This window comes from Phocoena phocoena, chromosome 7 (genome assembly GCF_963924675.1).
Source record: "Phocoena phocoena chromosome 7, mPhoPho1.1, whole genome shotgun sequence".
NCBI lineage: Eukaryota > Metazoa > Chordata > Mammalia > Artiodactyla > Phocoenidae > Phocoena > Phocoena phocoena.
Genome location: NC_089225.1, coordinates 82,128,601 through 82,151,717, shown reverse-complemented (window position 1 = coordinate 82,151,717; position 23,117 = coordinate 82,128,601). Strand labels below are relative to the sequence as shown.

Below are 23,117 nucleotides of genomic sequence, written 5' to 3'. Positions count from 1 at the left end.
CATCTTCCTAAACTGAAATTCTGTATACATTTAAAAGTAACACCCAATTTCTTTTTCCTTTTTAAATTCTTTCTAGTACTATTTCAATTCATCCTATATTTCTATTATAATAATATTCTTCAAACAAGATTTAATTGTCTTATTTTTCAAACATCTGATATTGCATTTTATTATCAGTCCAAAAGCAACAGATATTCTTTGAATCAGTAATTGTTCAAAAAATGTTGCTGATAGCAACGTACTAACTAAAGCTGATACAAAAATCATTTTAGTCAGACATGCTTCGAAAAACCAGAAATTCTGGATTAGGATTTTTTAAAAATGTGGCCAAAGTTCCAATAATAGAAATTAAAAGTTCCATGGTTCCAATAATATGTGATACTACTGCAATCACTGCTATTTCCAAAAAAACACTTTGAGTACTCCATACTTCCAATTAACTGGAAAATATACTTCTAAGTAATGATTGATGTGTAGGTAATCTAAATAATTATTAATTTATTTCATTATATTTTAAAATTAAACTATTTTTAAATGCTTACTGTTTTTAACGCAAAAAAAATTCAACCCCACTACTAATCTGTTTTTATTAAATAGTTCCATTTCATAAATTTGTCCAATGCTGGTTTAACTGACTTTATATCCTTTTCTTATGCTTTTAATGTGGTTATTCCTATAAGATAAAGACCATTTATGTCAAATCACTTTGCAGTGCCCATATTGGTAATTACTTTAAATTTTTATATCACAATGACAGTGATGTAATCTTAACAAAAGGAGAAAAAATATACAATTATTTGGCTATTTCAAGTAAGCCTCAAATAAGCATTCACATTAAGTGAGTGTTCTTTCACGAAAGGAAGGAAGGTAGGCAGGAAGGCATGATGACAAGGGAGAAGTTTTTTAAAAAGGAAGAAAAGGAGGGGCTTCCTTGGTGGCACAGTGGTTGAGAGTCCGCCTGCCGATGCAGGGGACAGGGGTTCGTACCCCGGTCTGGGAAGATCCCACGTGCCACGGAGCGGCTGGGCCTATAAGCCATGGCCGCTGAGCCTGCGCTCCACAACGGGAGAGGCCACAACAGTGAGAGGCCCACGTACCGCAAAAAAAAAAAAAAAAAAAAGAAAGAAAAAAGAAAAGGAAAAAAAAATGAAAAGAAAGAAAAGGAGAATGAAAAAAATACAGGAAGAAAAAAGTGTTCCAATGGATAATTCATTACTTCTAATTCCTTACTGGGTCAATTCAGGAAACATTGTTAAGTGCAGATTCTCAAATGCTCAGAGGTTGTGTAAGGAAAACAATGACTGCTAAAGAAATGAGAAACCAACCTGAACACAGATAAGCTATTATGAGCAATTAATTAAATTATACTCAGATGCAAACCTGGAGTACTTTCTAAAAAGTTTTTCCTGATTCACATCCTTCTGCTAGTAATGTTTCTGAACACTAGATGGCAATGAGCTAAAGGTTTAAATGAAAGTACAAACACATCAAAGTTGACTTATTTAATATAGGTAGAAAAAAATATAACTGCTTCACTTCAAAACATACATCAATTTTTGACAGCATTTCCCTTACCTGGGAAGAGGTCTGTACATCTCATAAATATCTCCCAATAAATTAGTCCAAGTGCATACATATCTACTTGTTTCAAAGCTGATTCACAGTCCCTCAGGTTCACGGCTCCTTCTAGAACTTCTGGTGCCATATACCTGATTGTGCCAACCTGATAAATTAGAGTGATGTATTTCAGAAAAAGAATGTAGCATATTCTGAAGGGCATACATTAGACCAGAAGTAATACATAAATTTCAGGTCAATAATATGTCAATGTTATTTGAACCTAAGCATGTCACTGAGCCTTTCTATACCAAATTTTTAATAAATAAAATACCCATTTTAGGACATCTTGGTTGCTCTCAGTTTTTGGCTATTATGGATAAAGCTGCTAAAACGTTTATGTACAGGTTTCTGTGTGAATATAAGTTGTCGGCTCAATTGGGTAAATTGCTGGAAGACTATGTCTTCCAAAGTGGCTATACCCTTTTGCATTCCCACCAACAATGAATGAGTTGCTGTTGTTCCACATCTTCACCAGCATTTGATATTATTGTTTTTTTTTTTTAACCATTTGAATGTAATGGAATCTTGTTTGGATTTGCAGTTCTCTAATGAGGAATGATGTTGAGTAACTTTTATATGCTTATTTGCCATCTGTATATCTTCTCCCGTAAGGTGTCTGTTCAGATCTTCTATTTTTTAATTGGCTTGTCTTCTTTACTGTTGAATTTTAAGAGTTTTTATATTCTGGATACAAGTCCTTTGTCAGATATGTGTTTTTCAAATATTTTCTCCCAGTCTATGGCTTGTTTTTTTCATTCTCTTAACACTGCCTTTCGCAGAGCAGAAGTTTTTAATTTTAATAAAATTCACCTTAGCAATTTTTTCTTTCAAAAAAAATAACTTTTTAAATAATTAAACTGTGATATATTCATCCTATTCAATAGCATTCCTACTAATATTGACAAAAATGAGTTGGAATGGCAGTGATTTCCACAATGAATTGATGAACTTCATGCAATGTCTTCTGTATATCTTAATTTTATAATTCCTAATATGCTACACTTGGATAAGGATAACTGTCCTGAGTAGTTAGTGGATTTTTAAATGCAACTTATTATGTTTTGAAAATATGTCAGTGTGATAACTTTTGTATACACTCACCTCACTTATGGCTGCATTATCTTCCTCCCCTGGGCGCACCAGTCTATTTCCAGTCAGCTTCATGGACAACCCAAAGTCACTAATAACACAGGTTCCATCATTTTTCACCAGAACATTTCTGCTATTTAAATCTCGATGGGAAATTGCAGGTTTATAGTGATCTGTTTGGATAATTTTCAAACATTTATTAATGCTTAAATAGCACTACTGGACATGAAATGAGCATGAAGGTAATAGGGGCTACATAAATATAGAAGATAGTGTTATTTTTCTGCCCATTAATTTTCCAATAGCAAAAAAGGACATAAGAAATCAAAATTTCAACTCACAATCCCCACCATTTTCAATATATTTCACAAGATAACTCCTGTTGGAACTATGAGTAATTAAGCTCTAAACATTCAGCTGCATAAACATTCAGCTGCAATTAATAGCCAAGAGGCTGTTGCTTCTAATTTTAACATGTACCTTTTTCTTTCCTTTTCATTTCTAGAGTAGCAAAAGGAGGCAAAAGAGAAAGGAATATCTTGTATAAAAAACGATAAAAAGTCAACTTATCTAAAACAATTATCACTGAAAAACTGACATGGCTCCAAAATTGGTATGTGTATTTTATAGTATTATCTTACAGATTAACAAATCAAACCTATGACAGAAAATCCCAGTTTTGTCCTGAGGCTTAGCCATGTATCTAAGCCCACCACAGTTCTTCAAATTAAACTAGAAACAGTTTTGCAATGGACTGGTAGGTGTTTTCTGATTTTACAAAGAAACAAAACACTATTATAATCATTCTATTACTTGTTAATCAGAAGACTATATATTCCATGTAGGCAGAGAGAGAACATGTTTTGCCTGAATTCAAAAGGCATGGCACATAGTAAATGCTTGCTGAGTGAAAGAATATATCCAACCTAAGCCCCTAAGTAAAATCATAATTCTTTTCCTCTTTATAAGAAAACCTTGGGGGAAGGGGTGGAGGGGGAGGAACGGATTGAGAGTTTGGGATTAGCAGATGTAAACTATTATATATAGGATGGAAAAACAACACAGTCCTACTGTACAGCACAAGGAAGTATATTCAATATCTGTGATAAACCATAATGGAAAAGAATATGAAAAAGAATATATATATGTATAGCTGAGTCACTTTGTTGTACAGGAAAAGTTAACACAACATTGTAAATCAACTATACTCCAATAAAATTTTTAAAAAAGAAAGCCTTATATAAATCTTATATTGAAATAAAACCGTAGCTCTTGAAAAGAAAAAAATTCTAAAGTACCATTCCCAAAATTTAAAATAACTCCTCAGGTATAGAAAGAAATAGAGCAATCAGAACAAAGTCAACGAGTGTTATATTTAGGCACAAAAAGACTCAGTATTTACATTTATTACTCTCATTAACATGTATTAGATTTCAATTTCACCAACAATGAAACTTAAGACAGAAGATAATGATTCCTTTGATATTGGGGGCAGGGGGTGGGGGGAGGCAATAGCACAACTAGAAGAAAAATAGCAGTTACCAGGTTTCTTATTCTAAAAATTGACTTCTTTCTCATTTGCTCCTCTTCCCAGTCCAGCCTTCCAAAGTATGTACTAATAACATGGCTCATTCAACCCCTAACAGAGCTACATTTCTTACTCTGGATAAAACCACAACATAAGTATATGTGGTATAATCTCGAGCTGATATTTATATAATAAAATTTATAGAGACACTGGAAAATGTTTGTACACTAACACCAAAGCAATACTTAAACTAAAATAACTCACACATAAGGGAAACCAGGTTAATAATGTGAAGAATGTGCAATGAGTCAGTCAGTCAGCCAGCCAGAGGGGAAAACAAGGCAATACTTTCTGCTACTATTAAAAAAGGAAACAAAAGAAATGAAAAGAGGAGAGGGAGGAAGCAAAGGAGGAAGGAAGTGAGGGAGGAAATAAGGAAAAAGAAAAAAAGAAAAAGGAAGAGACAAGAGAGGATTCATGACCAATGCAGAGGGTGGAACTATAGACCACCTTTTTGAGAATTCTTTTCCCCTTAAAGTTCCCCTCAATATTCATTTTAACCTTTTTTTATTGGGGAAGGGGTTGTGGTTTGTAGAAAGGGGGAGCCGAGCATGTAATGGTTTTGCCCTGGGCAGTAGCACACTTGGCAAATTTCTTAAAGCAAAGTGGGACACAATATTATTTTAATTATGTTAAAAAATAAAACCTGAACACAAAATAGTCTCTCTGTGGATATTTACATAAACATAAACACACACACACACACACACACAGAGCAAAGGATCTGGAAAGATGTACATAAACTAGTTAATAGTAATTTTCTGGTTATAGATTTAAGTGATCTATATATGTTCTTTCTTTGCTAGACTTTTTTCCATGATAATGTTACACTGACATTACCATTAGGAAAAAAATTCATAGGGAGAACCAATTACAAATAAACAGGTTCAACTACTACTTCTCCTGAAGCAAAAAATAGCTGAATAAATAATAATAGTATTACTCCTTACTACAAAATTTGTATGCCAAATAGCAAAGTTATATCTGAAGATACCGGGAAGAATAGAGTTCTCTGAAAAAAAGTGAAATGTCACTTTAAATATTTTGAAATAGTACGGTATAGTTGGAATATTTATTTATTATTGAAATATAGTCATTTACAATGTCATGTTAGTTTCACGTGTACAGCAGTGATTTAGTTATACATAAACATGCATACACACACACATATTCTTTTTCAGATAATTTTCCCTTATAGGTTATTATGAAATATTGAGTATAGCTCCCTGTGCTATACAGTACGTCCTTGTTGGTTATCCATTTTACATATAGTAGTGTGTATATGTTAATTCCATCCTCCTGATTTATCCCTCTCCCCCTTCCCCTTTGGTAACTATATGTTTGTTTTCTATGTCTGTGGGTCTATTTCTGTTTTTTTTTTTTTTTTTTTTTTTTTTTTTTTTTATGCGTTACGCGGGCCTCTCACTGTTGTGGCCTCTCCCGTTGCGGAGGACAGGCTCCGGACGCGCAGGCTCAGCGGCCATGGCTCACGGGCCCAGCCGCTCCGCGGCATGTGGGATCTTCCCAGACCGGGGCACGAACCCGTGTCCCCTGCATCGGCAGGCGGACTCTCAACCACTGCGCCACCAGGGAAGCCCTATTTCTGTTTTGTAAATAAGTTCACTTGTATCTTTTTTTTTTTTTTTGCAAATTCTATATATAAGTGATATATGATATTTGTCTTTCTCTGGCTTACTTCACTTAGTATGATAATCTCTAGGTCCATCCATGTTGCTGTAAATGGCATTATATTATGGTTGAGTAATATTCCCTTTATATATATATACCACATCTTTATCCATTGATCTGTCAATGGACATATGTTGCTTGGCTATTGTAAATAGTGCTGCAACGAACATTGGGGTGCATGTATCTTTTCAAATTATATTTTCTCCGGGTATGTGCCCAGGAGTGAGACTGCTGGATCATATGGTACCTCTACTTTTAGTCTTTTAAGGAACCTACATACTGTTCTCCATACTGGCTATACCAATTTACATTCCTACCAGCAGTGTAGGAGGGTTCCTTTTTCTTCACACCCTCTCCAGCATTTATTACTTGCAGACTTTTTGATGAGGGCCATTCTGACTGCTGTGAGGTATGGAATATTTTTAAAATAATTAGATAAAACCAAAAATTCAAATAGCTATTATACTTATGTTTTTTCACAAATAGATACGCATTTTTTAAAATGGTAACTATTTAGTGATAATATTAGGTAATGTTTTAGAATAAAATTTGTGTTTAAATAAAACTCATATTTGATGGCAATCACTCTTTTCAGCCAATGTTTGACTAGAAACCTTATTGAATCACGCAAGCCTTGAAAAGGGGGATTAGGATGGTATTTTAAGTTCTGTGCTAAGTCAGCTCTTTAAAGGCATTATGATATTTAAGAATAAGGAAACAGTACAAATGGTTAATGAGCTAAAGTAAGTGCATCAAGTTGCTGACACAGGCAATAACATTGGTCAATTCTGTATTCAGGAAAAGCAAGATGTCAAGATAAATGAACTGATAAATTATTCAGGGGAAATTATTTATATATGAAGCAGCAGATAGAAAAGATGATCCATGCTATCATACAATGGAACAAAGATCTAAGAAATTGTTACATTAAATATTCTCTTCGTTATAGCAGTCAGAGAAACTGAAAAAACAATGCATGACAAGAAAATTGCTGTAAGGGATGAAAATGCAAAGACGGATTTTCACAGCAAAGCTAATTTAGAGGTGCCTGTGATGTGAGATGTACATTGAAACAAAGTGAAGAAGCAAATATATTAAAAAGATGCTTTGAAAAACTAGCAAAAATGTACATAAAGGCTGAATATAAACTGTAGTTATGGCAAGGAACATAACCACACGGTACTGACACACTGGTGAAGCCTTACTCCTCACCATGAGTTCTCCTCTTCCTATTTAGTAACAGAACCCAGTGTTATTTGAGGCAGCAATGCACCCAGCTAAACAAAAACAAAAACAAGCTATATTCAAAAGCATCCCTTGCAGCTAAGTGTGGTAGGAAAGCATGGACTAAGTTCTGGGAAACAAAACATTAAGCACAAGAGTGGGACTTCTGGAGGCAAAAGGAGGCAATTCCTTCTACTTTCCTTTTCTCTGCTGATTAGCATATAGCATGATGGACAATGAGGTGACCTTGTAAACAAGCCACATATAAAGAGTAATGGAGAAGAAATAGAGGAGCCTGGGGCCCTGATAATATTATGGTGCTGCCAAAAAACTTTACATTGTCTCTCTTCAGATTCTTACATGAGAAAGAAAAAAAACGTCATCTTCATTGAAACCTGTTACTTTTTTCTCCCTGATAAATTTGAACAAGTCTAATTCTAGCTAAGAGAAGCACTGATTTATCAAAAGATACATTTGGGTTTTACACTAAAGACCAACCAACCTATGGAATTCATGTGTAAAGAAGTGATAACGCATTTGTAGTTCATTTAAATAAGCAAAATAAATAGAAGGAAAATACAACACAGTGTAGCTAAGAGGTTCTTAACCTAGGTCCATAGATGAACTTCAAAGGATCTGAGAACCCCTACAATCAAAACAGTACTTTTTAAAGTATGCCTATACGTCTATCCTTACAGGGGGAGTGTTCAGAGCTTTAATCAGAATTGCAATGGAATCCATGACCCCTCTAGAGAATTGAAATTCTTTTTCTTATTCTTCTTGTTAAATTTCAAATATATTTCCTCACGCTAGATCTTGTAAACAGCTGGCTGATAATACATCTGCTATAATATAAAATATACTTTTACTTTAAAGATATGAATAAAATTTCCCTTTGTGAATTCTGGCCCCACATGGTTGTGATGCATCTTCTATTCATTGTCTTACCTCCTCGTGGTAATTCTGTATGAAGATAAGCCAGTCCTCTAGTCACAGAATGAGCCAGACGGCAAGAGCTTACCCAGTCACTTGTATGGAGACTTAAATACTTGCATAGAGATCCCTGTATGGAGGGAAAACGTAAAAAGGGGAATAAAGTAGAATTACTTTACTTGAACATGAGGAGGTTAAGTTAGCAGCTGTAAAAAGGATTTGCATGTTAGGATTCAAAGGAGAGCTAATGAATTATAACATTTCAGAATCTCGAAGTAAGAAAAGACATTTCTATAGGTAGAGAGAGGAAGAGAGGATGGAAAAGAGAATTTAGACATTATCAATTTTTATTTCTCAAATATTAAAAATTATGAATGGTTATTTCATTTTAAATGCATCTTTTTTTTTTTTTTTTTTTTTTTTTGTGGTACGTGGGCCTCTCACTGTTGTGGCCTCTCCCATTGCGGAGCACAGGCTCCGGACGCACAGGCTCAGCGGCCATGGATTATGGGCCCAGCCGCTCCACGGCATGTGGGATCTTCCCGGACCGGGACACGGACCGGTGTCCCCTGCATCAGCAGGCGGACTCTCAACCACTGCGCCATCAGGGAAGCCCCAAACGCATCTTTTATTTATCAACTTAAGACAGAAAAAAAAGTATTTTCAACTCTTTCTTTACACTGTATCTCATTACCAGTACAAATATAAATTATACTGTTATGTTCTACAAGTAGGAAACAGAAGGCTTTTGTAAATATATATGTGTCAGTGCTACTCAAGGTGCTCATCTACAAACTATTTATTACCAGTCTGGGATAAGAAGAAGCATGTATCAGAATAAATGTCAATCAAAGCACTGCTTCCTTCATCAAGAAAGTCTTGCTGAGAGAGAGAGACAGACAGAGACAGAGACAGAGTGACCTAAGTGCGTAGGGACTAAACAGTTTCATTCACATTCTGGAGTAAAATCATTATGTCATTGTAGACCATTAATAACCAGTTTGCAAACAAGCAACACTCTACATAACAGGGGTCCTCCTACAAATCTGACTGACATAAATGTCAGTATATTTTTTATGAAGAACTTACATTGGGATAATACTCCATCACAAGCAAATACTCCATGCGTCCATCTGCAGTGACTCTCTCATCTCCAACTATAAAGCGAGCAATGTTGTCATGTTCCATCAAAGGCACTCTGTAAATGTTCTTCTCATTGATAAAATTCTGACGGTTTGCAAAGGAAAACACTTTTACAGCAACTGGACGTTCATCTAAGGAACCTTTATATACGGCTCCATATCGACCCCGGCCAATCAGCTGTAAATTTGTTTTGAAGAAAGCAAGATATTATTTCATCACAACTTAACAATCAAATTTACTAAATAATAAAGTATAAATCCATATGTATGCAACCAGGTCTCTATTGCTTAGTTTGAGTAACTCCATTGTCAAGAAAATAATAAATTTGGCATCTTATATGGCTCAGAAACTCCTACCAGACCCAGTCCTCCCTCAGATGACAACTATAAACTCTGAACAATATTTTTAAAAAGAAATCTAAAAATGCTGGAGAATGAACAAAAGTAGATAGGTTCTGAGGGGAGTCAACACTTGGAAGAAAGGAATGGCATAGGGTGAGCTACTTATTTTTATAGCTTTAAGCCTGTGAGCAGGCTGAAATCTGCACTGCGTAGGGGAGCAAAAACTGTGATAGAAAATCTTTCTGGCCTCAGGAAGCAGGGGACAGAATTTGGGGCAACCACAGCATGGAAAATGAAGGGAGAATCCCAAAAAGGAGAGTCAGAGAGTTGGAAACCCAATTAATGCATGGGACAGACTCCAGCTAAAGATAAAAAGTAACTAAACTTCAGCTCAGGAGATGAGTTTGCAATATGTCCAACCAAGTTAATCACCTACTAAAATAAACAACGAAATGAACACATTTTAGAAGAACCTAACAGAACACAGGGTCTCCACAATATGACATTCACAATATCTAGTACAATACAGTACAATAAAAAATAACTCAAAAAACCCCCAGCAAGATGCAACTGTTCTCTTCATTTTTGGCTTCTGGGATTTCTCTGACTTTTTACTGAAAAAAGGTTAGGGATTTACCATTTAAGGATATTTGTTATATTTCATTCACTATTTCTAATTTAAATTTGAACAAACAGACTGCCCTTTAGAAAGGTTGTATCAATATAAAGTTAAATCAGCAATGTTTGGGAGTGTTTCTTTTACTCAGTCCAGGATAAAATCCTAATGGTTTTAATTCGTATTTTTTCCAGTTTAGTAAATTGGACATCTTATTATACATTTACTAGGCATACTTACTTCTTCTGAGAATTGATAATTCATCTCTTTTATCTATTTTTGATGGACTGTTTATTTAATGTTGATTTCTACCATCTCTTTATCAATTGTTTGTATTCAAATACCTTTTTAAAATTTCGCTTTTAACTTTTATTATATTTTTCTCCCAAATGGAAGGTTCTTAAAATGTTTTATATAACCAAATCTACCAGATCTATTATTTAGCAGTCTCTGGTTTAGTTAATTTATCCTAATAAAAATCATAAAAACATTCATCATGGCAAGATTTTTAACACAGGTTCTGAGATATTACCAAATGAAAATTTAATTCTATACAAAACATAATATTCATACATACCTATACAATATACAATATATACACAGACAAGGAATATTTATTCATCATCTACTGTGAATTGCTTGCCTAGCACATTTTTCTCAGAATCTGATATGTCTTTATTCCTATACTCTTGTTCAAGTCTGTATTTAACGATCATCTCCTTTATAAATATATTTTCTTTAATAACCCCTTTTCCATAACTTTCTTATCTCATTTGCTTTTTTTTCTCCATAGCACGTACTATTACTTGAAATATACAGTTGACCTCTGAACAATGAGGGTTAGGGATACCAACCCCTAGCTTATAGTTGACCCTTCATATATACATGGTTCCTCTGTGTCCATGGTTCTACATCCATAGATTCAACCAACTGTGGATGGTGTAGTACTATAGCATCTACTATTGAAAAAAATCTGTGTATGAGCGGACCCATTCGGTTCAAAACCATGTTGTTCAAGGGTCAACTGGACTTTCATTTATTTAACCTCTTGTAGCTTCTCTCTCACTAGAATATAAGCCTCATGTATCTGTACTGTTCACCAACATTCTCAGTGCCTAGAATAGGCCTTGGCACAAAACTGATAATGCTTGTTGAATAAATGAATGAGTTAATGAAATCACTGTCTCAGATATACTATTATTTTTTAGTTTTATTTTTTTTTGTGGTATGCTGGCCTCTCACTGTTGTGGCCTCTCCCGTTGTGGAGCACAGGCTCTGGATGCGCAGGCTCAGCGGCCATGGCTCACGGGCCCAGCCACTCCGCGGCATGTGGGATCTTCCCAGACCGGGGCACGAACCCATGTCCCCTGCAACAGCAGGCGGACTCTCAACCACTGCGCCACCAGGGAAGCCCCGTCTCAGATATACTATGAGAGCAGAAAAAAACAGCCCATAATCTGAAAGCAATCTTACCTCCAACAGTTTCAGATTATCTAGGTCAAGAGAGGGCTCTGATGCTGCTGCCTCCATCATGTTCATACTGTGAAGACCTTGTTTACGGTCTCCTAGAGGAATAGGAAAAAGAACCTGCTAATGTGTGGTTTTCTTAAAATGAAAATCTTTATTACACTTTTTAATATATGACAGTTAAAAAAAGACCTACAGAAGGACAGACAGCAAGACTTTTGCCTAACGTCAATGGGAATAAAACTATTTACTAAACTAGGAATCATCTATAAATGAAGATGAAAAGTGAATAACACAAAAGCTGAATCCTGGGAGATTGTTCTAGTAACACACCCAGTATAAAACCCTAAGAAATATGCAGAAATATTAAAGAAGGTTTTATTAAAGTTATTTGAATGAATGAATGGGTGCTGATTTCCTAAAAAGCTTGTCAAATCTAAAGTTTATGAGAACCAACTAGACAGTTGATGATATTTAGGAATTACTGTTATTTTTAGATGTAAAAATGGTATTGTGGTTACATATATTTTAAGTCTTTATATTTCAGAGATAATACTAAAATATTTACAGATAAGTTATACCTTCAATTTATTTCAAAATAATCCAGTGGAATGGAAGCATGTGGTGAGTGGGGCTACAGATGATATACAGATGTGATACTCATGGAAGCTGGGTAATAGGTATTTTGTATATGTTTGAAACCTTTCATAAAAACTAGGACAAAAAGTTTAAGAGAGAAGGATGACTCTGGGGTTACCACAGCACAGAGATGTTTTTTACCATGATGAATTTTTATAAAATAAAATCAATTCTGATTAAATGACATGTTTAATAAATAACAAAACAAAAAATTATATTTTTACCTGTCAGCATCCTGTATCCAAAGCATAAGGCAACTATCAAAACAGCTAATACAGAGATTGATGCCAAAGCAATGATTATTGTCTCATCTCGGTTAAATGAGTGAGGTGGACCTAAAAGAAAACAAAGTTTTAAATATAGTCACCCTTTCTTTTTGGTATTTTGCTAAATACTGACAGAAAGGCTATATCAATATATAGTCAAATCAGTGTTTTTGCATCAAATGAAATGAAAGAAAAATTAATAATAAATTTGTAATAACTGTAAATTGTATATTTTAAATCATATGCATTATTTTATATAGACGTAGAACACTGAAACACCTGGTTGCTGTGCTCTTAATTACTGAAATATCAACTATATCATGGAACAGCATAGACAGAACAGTATAATATTTAAAAGAACAATCTTTGAAATCACATTTGGTTTTCAATCTTGACAGTCTCTCAGTGGCCTTTAGAAAATTATTAGAATTTTCTGATCTTCAATTCTCTCATTTCTAAAAATAGTAATCTCTACCTCACAAGTCTTCTGTGAGGCTTAAGTGGGAGTCTAAGTACTTAGTACAGTGTTGAGTATATTCTACCTATGCAATAAATGTTATTATGTTTATCAATATTGGTATTATGATTATTAAGGAAAAGAGTATAGCTTTGCAGACAGTTAAACCTGAACTGGACTTATTCCACATATTCTATGACCTTGGGAATATACCTTTACCTGTCTGAGCCTAAGCTTATTCACTTGCAGAAAGGGAACACACATATCTAAATCACAGGCCTATCATGAGCATGCAAACCATCTTATGTGTTAGTTCCATTCTTTGGATCAGATAATATCTAGAGAAATACCCTTTAGAATGGATGACTACAAACTAGAGCACATCCAGAAGAGAGCAAGTAGAACAGTGAAGGTGTAAGAACTCTGAAATGCGATGGGTAGAAAGAATTAGAAGTGTCAGATGTAGAAAAGGAGAAAACTTGAGGGGATATGGTAGCTGTCTTCATGTGAAAAAATGGACCTGTAGCTAGAGAGAATAACAAGATCCAATTAGTATCTGTTCAAGGACAGCTGTTATTAACCTAGCATACAGAAGAACTTAAGTTTATAAACAGAGCTGTCTAAAATGGAATGAATGGGACTTCCCTGGTGGCGCAGTGGTTAAGAATCCGTCTGCCAATGCAGGGGACATAGGTTCGAACCCTGGTCCAGGAAGATCCCACATGCCACGGAGCAACTAAGCCCGTGTGCCACAACTACTGAGCCTGCGCTATACAGCCCGCAAGCCACAACTACTGAGCCCGCGTACCACAACTACTGAAGCTGGCACGCCTAGAGCCCGTGCTCCACAACAAACAGAAACCACCGTCATGAGAAGCCCGCAGACCAAAACAAAGAGTAGCCCCCATATCCGCAACCAAAGAAAGCCTGTGCAGCAACGAAAACCCAACGCAGTCAAAAATAAAATTAAAAAAGAAAAAGAAAGGAATGAATTATCTTATGAGATAGCTGTTCATATTCATTTAACTGGAGGTATTCATGCAGTATTTGATAATAATGACCAGATACTGGGCTTAATGACTGCTAATATCTTTATTTAATCATTCTTTGCACTCTGTTAAAATCAAGCATATTGTGTTTTAAATCTTTTTCACTTTGGACATTATGTATTCTATCAAACTAGAAGGCTCTAAGGCAAACTCAAAACCCAGCATGGCAAAGAGTTCCTCTGATGGGCATTCCTGTTCTAAATGAATGTATCTGTCTCAAATTAAGCACAATTAAATATTAAAATATCAAAACAATATTTCGATACAATGATCTGTTGAAGCACTATAGTAGTCTCTTAATCTGCAGGACATTTATTGTATTTTAATAGACTAACATATTAATAATTGCACATAAATTTAACATACAGAGTAAGTTATAGGAGGAAACCTCATTTTACCGTGAGACATCACTTCATACATACACTAGGATGGCTATAATTTAAAAAAAGACAAAAGTGTTGGCAAGAATGGGGAGAGAAATTAGAACTCTTGTACATTATTGTTGGAATGTAAATGGTGCAGCTACAGTAGAAAGTATTTTGGAAGTTCCTCAAAAGGTTAAACCTAGCATTACCATAAAATCCAGCAATCCGACTCCTAGTCATATACCAAAAAGAATTAAAATTAACTGTTCAGAAACTTCTACAGAAATGTTCATGGCATCACTAATCACAATAGCCAAAAGTAGAAACAACACAAATGTTCATAAACTAATGATTGAATAAACAAAATGTGGTCTATCCATATAATGGATATATACAAAAGGTCACATATTCTATGATTCCATTTATTTATTATTTATTTATTTTGCGGTACACGGGCCTCTCACTGTTGTGGCCTCTCCCGTTGCGGAGCACAGGCTCCGGATGCGCAGGCTCAGCGGCCACGGCTCACGGGTCCGGCTGCTCCGCGGTATGTGGGATCTTCCCGGACCGGGGCACGAACCCGTATCCCCTGCATCGGCAGGCGGACTCTCAACCACTGCGCCACCAGGGAAGCCCTAAGATTCTATTTAAATGAAATACCCAGAATAGACAAATCCACAGAGACAGAAAGCAGATTAGTAGTTTCCAGGGACTCGGGTGAGGGGGAAATCTGCAGTGACTCCTTATCAGGTACAGAATTCCGTTTTGGATTGATGAAAATGTTTTGGAACTAGATAGAGGTTGCACAACACTGTAAATACACTAAATGGCACACTTTAACATGGTTATTTCTACGTTATATGAATTTTACCTTTAAAAAAACCTGACTTTAGAATATGCCCAACCCAAAAGAAAAACTATTTTCAACACACAAAAAACAGATACATGCACACACAAACTAAATAATATAGATTTTTTACAATAAGATATACACAAATTATTTTATGTGCTTATTGATCTTCCCTTTATTGACTGTCAGATCATTACTGACTTTCAGATACTTTGTATTTTTTTAAGGTAACTGAAGCTTTAAACTATAGTATAAGACAATCAGATTACAGATTCATTATTATGGAAGCTCACATTTTATTTTTACAGTCCACTGAAGTCAAAGAGAGAGAAAAGGTAGGAGGTGAAAAGTTAGAGGACCAAACAAGAAACAAGGATATAGTGGAAAATAGTGACATTTAAAGTAAGGTAGAGAGTTTCAAGGAAGGCAGAAGAAAGGAAAAGAAAGACCAAAAGGTGTAACATGGTGAATGCTGACTTGACATGGCTTGTTCTTGTCATATTTACCATTCTATTGGGCAGTGAATATCAAAGAAAATGTCATCTATTTTTAAATCTCTCTGAAATTGAAATTCATAATCTTTAGGCTTGTTATTATTTTTAATAGACTTTATTATTTAGAGATGTTTAGGTTTACAGAGAAACTATGCAGAAAGTTCTGACAGTTCTCATATACCACCCCCCAACACACTATTTCTCTTATTAACAGCTTCCATTAGTGTATGCTATGCACTGAACTGTGTTCCCTTAAAAGTCATATGATGAAGCATTAACTACCAATGTGATGACTTTTGGACATGGGTCCTTTGGAAGACAGGTTTAGATGAGGCCATGAGAATGGGCTCACAGTGGGTGGGATTAATGTGCTTATAAGAAGAAACAAGAGAGTGTTTGCTTTCTCTTTCTCTGCCCTGTGAAGAACCAGTGAGAAGGAGGCCATCTGCAATCCCACAAGAGTTCTCAGTAGAACCCAATCACACTGGAACCCCAACCTCCAACTTCTAGCCTTCAGGAGGGTAAGAAAATAAATTTGTGTTTTTCAAGCCACTTGTTATGTTATTTTATTATGGCTGGGAAGGGGAACAGAATATGGCACCCCAAAATATGCCCCTTTGGCATAAGGATTTTCTTGAGCTGGTTATTTTTAAGAAACAGCAGATACTGGAGAAGCTCTGAAAACCTAATAGAAGTTATCCTTTTGTAAGGTATATTTACATTTCTAAGGGAAATATCCATTTGTAAAGGTATCTCCCTCTCTGTACCAGGAAGAGGAAGAATAAAACTGACTATAGAAAGCTTATACTTAAATCTGCATAACAACTATACCCTTGTTTATTTTGCTTTGCCTCGTAAATTCCCATAAGTGGTCTCCATCTCACCACTACCCCAATCTTCTTTGGTCTTTAGCTGGGGATGGCATATAAAAGGTGATAGCTTGGGCATATTTGGAGAGTCACTCATTTTTCTCCTGGGTATCTCCCATGTATGTAGGAGGTATATACATGTTTGTTTTTCTACTGTCATTCTGTCTTGGTCTCAGCCAAGAACCTAGAAGGGTGGAGGGAAAATGATTTTTTCTCCCCTATAGCTGCTGGAGCAGACAAAGACAGTATGGAAACATTTATTACAAATTATGAACCAATACTGATACATTATTATTAAAGGCCATAGTTTCATTAAGTTTCAAGATTTGTGTTGTATAGTTCTACAGGTTTTAACAGATACATAATGTCATGTATCCATCATGACAGTATCATACAGAATAGCTTTGCTAATCCTAAAAGTTCCCTGTGCTCCACCTACTCATATTTCACTCCAACTCCCACTCTGGCACTCATTGATTTTTACCTTTTCCATAATGTCATATAGTTGGAATAAAGTATGTAGCCTTTTCAGACTGGCTTCTTTCACTTAGCAATATGCATACAAGATTCCTCCATGTGTTTTTGTGGCTACAGTTTATTTTTAACAGTGAATAATATTCCATGGTACCCCAGTTTATCCATTCACCTATTGAAAGACATCTTGGATCCTTCTGGTTTTTGACAGCTATGAATAAAGTTGCTATAAACATTTGTGTACAGGTTTCTGTGTGGACAGAAGCTTTCAGCTCATCTGGATATTGAGTAGCATGACTGTTACATGGTATGGTAAGCCTTTGTTTAGCTTTGTAAAAAAACTGTCAAACTCTCTTCAAAGTGGCTGTCCTCTTTTGCATTCCTACCAGCAATGAATAGTTCCTGTTGTTCTACATCCTTGTCAGCATTAGGTGTAGTCAGTGTTTTGGATTTTAGCCATTCTAATAGATTTTTTCAAACTGGTATCTCATTGTTGTCTTAACTTGCAATTCCCTCATGACATAGGATGTTGAGTATATGCTTATTTGCCATCTGTCTATCTTCTATGGTGAGCTGTCCATTTAGATCTTCTCTCTACTTTTTAATTGGGCTGTTTGTTTTCTTATTGTTAGGTTTTAACAGTTCTTTGCATATTTCAGATACAAATCCTCTATCAGATATGTGTTTTGCAAATATTTTATTTTAGTGTGGATTGTCTTTTCACTGTCATGGTATCACGATAATGCTGGCCTCAGAATGAATTCGGAAGTGTTCTCTAAGCTCCTATTTTCTGGAAGAAATTATAGAGAACTGGTATCATTTCTTCTTTAAATGTTCTCTAGAATTCAACAATAAAGCCATCTCAGCTTGATGCTTTTGGTGTTAGAAAGTATTAATTATTGATTCAATTTCTTTAATAGATAAACACCTGTTCAGATTATATATTTCTCCCTGTGTGAGTTTTGGTAGATTGTGTCTTTCAAGGAATTGGTCCAATACATCTAAGTTATCAAATCTGTTAACATAGAGTTGTTCATAATATTCCTTTACTATCCATGGGATCTGTAGTCATGACATTTCTTTCATTTATGATTATTAGAAATTTATTTCTTTTTTCATTTTTTTCTTGGAAGCCTGGCTAGAGGTTTATCAATTTTATTGATCTTTTTAAAGAACCAGCTTTTGGTTTTGTTGCCTTTTCTCTATTAATTTCCTGTTTTCAATTCAACTGATCTCTGATCTAACTTTTACTCCTTTCCTTCTGCTTATTTTGGATTTAATTTGCTCCTCTTTTTCTAGTTTCCTAAGGTAAAAACTTAGGAAATCACTAGAATTTATTATTGAAGGAAAAAAAGGGGCATACAAAATTAAATCCAATTCATCTAGTTAACATTAAAATAAAATATCTGCCCCAATTTTAGCACCCATGTGAAACCAAGCAGGCCCTGTGGGACTCCTGGGCACAAAACCCTTTCTGTGTCCCCCGTTTCTTGTTTGTAGGAAATAGGCTTCATTCCGCCTCCATGACCTTCCCTGAGTTCCAAAGGGCAGGTTCAAACAGTTCCTAATCGAGGAAGGGAGGGGATGCAGAGACAGGGAGGAGTAGTAAAAAAACAATAGTGCAGCTTTGGAGCAGGGTACTGGTTCCTCCTCAAGGGATATACATATCAGTATCTTTGAGCTCCTCTGCAGTACGAAAACCCCCACCAAATGGAAGATGTTAACTGCTTGATGAGGCATTCTCCATTCCAGAGAGGTCACAGTTCGATAACCTCGAGAACCACAGAATCCTATCATGAGACCACCTGACACCAGATGATCTCTAGACTGAAGGAATGCAGGTCCTGCAGGCACCCAGATCCTTATAAGCAACCCCTCCCCTTGAGTATAAGACTCCTCACAAACCGCCCCCCCACCACACTGGGACACAGTTTTGAGGGCATTAGCCTGCTCTGGCCCCCTTTGCCTGGCAAAGCAATAAAGCTATTCTTTTCTACTTCATCCAAACTCTTTCTCTGAGATTCAAACTGGGGCTGGTGTACAGAGGCTGATTTTCAGTATCAAATGTGACAGACAAAATTTATTTTTCCTAGAATGAAGTTGTTCTTTAACTGCATTAATACAAATTCACAAGTATGAAACAAAGGTTTGCTATTTGCAAATTAGAAAGGCTAATTATTTAAATGGATATTTATTTCCTTATGTAATTCAAACACATATGAATTAATAAAGTAATGTCTTGAAAACATTACAAATGCCAACTATATGGTACTTACATTTTTTTTTATTTCAGAGGAAAAAATGAGATAAAAATTACACTGCTTAAAGTATACCTCAAGCTATGACTTGTCACCTAGATTTTTATTTTTTGAATCGGACATCTATGATCTGTTTTTTTCATACATCTCTTTTTAAAAAAATCTAGATATAACTGATGTACAACAATATTATTTTCAGGTGTAAAACAATGATTCAACATACATTTCTCTCCTATGTGCCATTAAAATCATCACTGAAAAAGTAACACAGCATTTCTTAAAAGAGTGCTATTCACTATCATCTTGAAAAGGGAACCCTCATACACTGTTGGTAGGAAAGTAAACTGGTACAGCCATTATGGAAAACAGTACGGAGATTCCTTAAAAACTTCAAAATATAGTTACCATATGATCCAGCAATTCCATTCCAGGCCATATATACGGAAAAAACAAAAACTGTAATTTAAAAAGATACATGCTCCCCTATTCACAGCAGCACTATGTTAAAACAACAAGACATGGAAGAAACCTAAATGCCCAGTGACAGATGAATGGATAAGGTAGATGTGGTATACAGATATAGATATAGATAAAATATGATATTACTCAGCCATAAAAATAAAGAATGAAATAATGTCATTTAAAGAAACATGGATGGACCTAGAGATTATCATACTAAGTAAAGTAAGTCAGACAGACAAAGACAAATATATCACTTATATGTGGAATCTAAAGAAAAAATTGGTACAAATGAACTTATTTACTGAAGAGAAACCGACTCACAAACATAGAAAACAAACTTACAGTTACCAAAGGGGAAAGGAGGAGCAGGAGAAATAAATTAGGAATTTGGGATTAACAGGTACAAACTACCATAAAAAAATAAACAACAAGGACCTACTGTATAGCACAGGACACTGTAACTATATTCCATACCTTGTAATGACCTATAATGAAAAAGAATCTGAAAAACAATATATATACACACACATATATACATATATATTTTGCTATACACCTAAAACACTGTAAATCAACTATACTTCAATTTAAAAAAAAACAAAAAACAAAAAAGCAACTTTATCACCCCAAAGATAAACTCTGTAACCATTAACCATTAACTCCTTATTCTCCCCTTCTCCAACAATCTGGTAAACTCCAGTCTACTTTCTTTCTCTATGAATATGCCTACGATTGATATTTCATGTAAATGGATTCATACAATATTTGCTCTTTTCTGTCTGGCTTATTTCATTTAGCATAATGTTTTCAAGGTTCCTCCATGTTGCAGTATATAGGTTATCTTTTCCCCTTCTTAATATGTCCACTGAAGTACAAAAGTTTTAAATTTTGATGAAGTCTAATTTATCTACTTTTTCCTTTGTTGCCTACGGTTTGGTGTCATATGTAAGAATTCACTGCTAAAGCCTAGGTCATGAAGATGTACTCCTATATTTTCCTCTAAAAGTTCTATGGTTTTAGCTTTTATATTGAGGTTGTTGAACCATTTTGAGTTAATTTTTGTATATGGTATGAAGTAGGGGGTCAACTTCATTCTTTTGCATATGGATGTTAGAGTGTTTTTAACTCAATCCAAACAATCTTTGTCTCTTAACTGGAATATTGAATCTATTTACATTTAAGATACTTAGTGACACATTTGTGTTTATATCTACTATTTTATTTTAGACTACTGGACCATGCCAACTAGTTTTCCGGGCAGTAGAAAGACCTTAAAATATGGTAACAATTATTACACTCTCCATGATTAATTATTGATGTCATATTTTAGTCCCTTTTTTAAAACTCCATGAACAATTATTCTGAGCAAAAGTGCTACAATGAGAACTTTCATATGCTTCTTGTTTGTAGTGCAAATAGGTACAGCTTTTTTAATTTTTGAATTTTATTTATTTTTTTATACAGCAGGTTCTTATTAGTCATCAATTTTATACACATCAGTGTATACATGTCAATCCCATTCACCCAATTCAGCACACCACCATCCCCACCCCACCATGGTTTTCCCCCTTGGTGTCCATACTTTTGTTCTCTACATCTGTGTCTCAATTTCTGCCCTGCAAACCGGTTCATCTGTACCATTTTTATAGGTTCCACTTACATGTGTTAATATACGATATTTGTTTTTCTCTTTCTGACTTACTTAACTCTGTATGACAGTCTCTAGATCCAGCCACGTCTCAACAAATGACTCAATTCAGTTCATTTTTATGGCTGAGTAATATTCCGTTTTATATATGTACCATATCTTCTTTATCCATTCATCTGTCGATGGGCATTTAGGTTGCTTCCGTGACCTGGCTGTTGTAAATAGTGCTGCAATGAACATTGGGGTGCATGTGTCTTTTTGAATTATGGTTTTCTGTGGGTATATACCCAGTAGTGGGATTGTTGGATCATATGGTAATTCTATTTTTAATTTTTAAAGGAACCTCCATACTGTTCTCCATAGTGGCTGTATCACTTTACAATCCCACCAACAGTGCAAGAGGGTTCCCTTATCTCCACACCCTCTCCAACATTTGTTGTTTGTAGATTTTCTGATGATGACCATTCTAACCGGTGTGAGGTGATACCTCGTAGTTTCCATTTGCATTTCTCTAATAATTAGTGATGTTGAGCAGCTTTTCATGTGCTTCTTGGCCATCTGTATGTATTCTTTGGAGATATGTCTATTTAGGTCTTTTGCCCATTTTTGGATTTGGTTGTTGGTTTTTTGAATATCGAGATGCATGAGCTATTTATATATTTTGGAGATTAATCCTTTGTCTGCTGATTTGTTTGCAAATATTTTCTCCCATTCTGAGGGTTATCTTTTCGTCTTGGTTATGGTTTCCTTTGCTGTGAAAAAGCTTTTAAGTTTCATTAGGTCCCATTTGTTTATTTTTGTTTTTATTTCCATAACTCTAGGAGGTGGATCAAAAAAGATCTTGCTGTGCTTTATGTAAAAGAGTGTTCTTCCTATGTTTTCCTCTAAGAGTTTTATAGTGTCCAGTCTTACATTTAGATCTCGAATCCGATTTGAGTTTATTTTTGTGTATGGTGTTAGGGAGTGTTCTAAGTAGCTGTCCCTTTTACCCAGCACCACTTATTGAAGAGACTGTCTTTTCTCCATTGTATATCCTTACCTCCTTTGTCATAGATTAGTTGACCATAGGTGCATGGGTTTTTCTCTGGGCTTTCTATCTTGTTCCATGGTCTATGTTTCTGTTTTTGTGCCAGTACCATATTGTCTTGATTACTGTAGCTTTCTACTATAGTCTGAAGTCAGGGAGCCTGATTCCTCCAGCTCCTTTTTTTTCTCTCAAGACTGCTTTGGCTATTCCGGGTCTTTTGTGTATCCATACAAATTTTAAGATTTTTTGTTCTAGTTCTGTAAAAAATGCCATTGGTAATTTGATAGGGAGTACATTGCATCTGTACATTGCTTTAGGTAGTATAGTCATTTGCACAATATTGATTCTTCCAATCCAAGAACATGGTATATCTCTCCATCTGTTGGTATCATCTTTAATTTCTTTCATCAGTGTCTAATTTTTCTGCATACAGGTCTTTTGTCTCTCTAGGTAAGTTTATTCCTAGGTATTTTATTCGTTTTGTTAAAATTGAAATGGGAGTATTTCCTTAATTTCTCTTTCAGATTTTTCATCATTAGTGGATAGAAA

At 35.2% G+C, this 23,117-nt stretch overlaps 1 protein-coding gene across 1 annotated transcript in view; it reads right to left on the bottom strand.

The window, feature by feature from the left end:
- BMPR2 (bone morphogenetic protein receptor type 2) overlaps positions 1-23,117 on the bottom strand; it is a 188,192-nt gene that overhangs the window by 27,045 nt on the left and 138,030 nt on the right. The window contains exons 4-9 of the mRNA XM_065880321.1: positions 12,574-12,684; positions 11,717-11,808; positions 9,233-9,463; positions 8,159-8,273; positions 2,722-2,882; positions 1,576-1,723 (exon numbers count right to left, since the gene is read on the bottom strand). Of these exons, the coding sequence (XP_065736393.1) occupies positions 1,576-1,723; positions 2,722-2,882; positions 8,159-8,273; positions 9,233-9,463; positions 11,717-11,808; positions 12,574-12,684 (858 nt within the window). The remainder of the gene's footprint in view (positions 1-1,575; positions 1,724-2,721; positions 2,883-8,158; positions 8,274-9,232; positions 9,464-11,716; positions 11,809-12,573; positions 12,685-23,117) is intronic.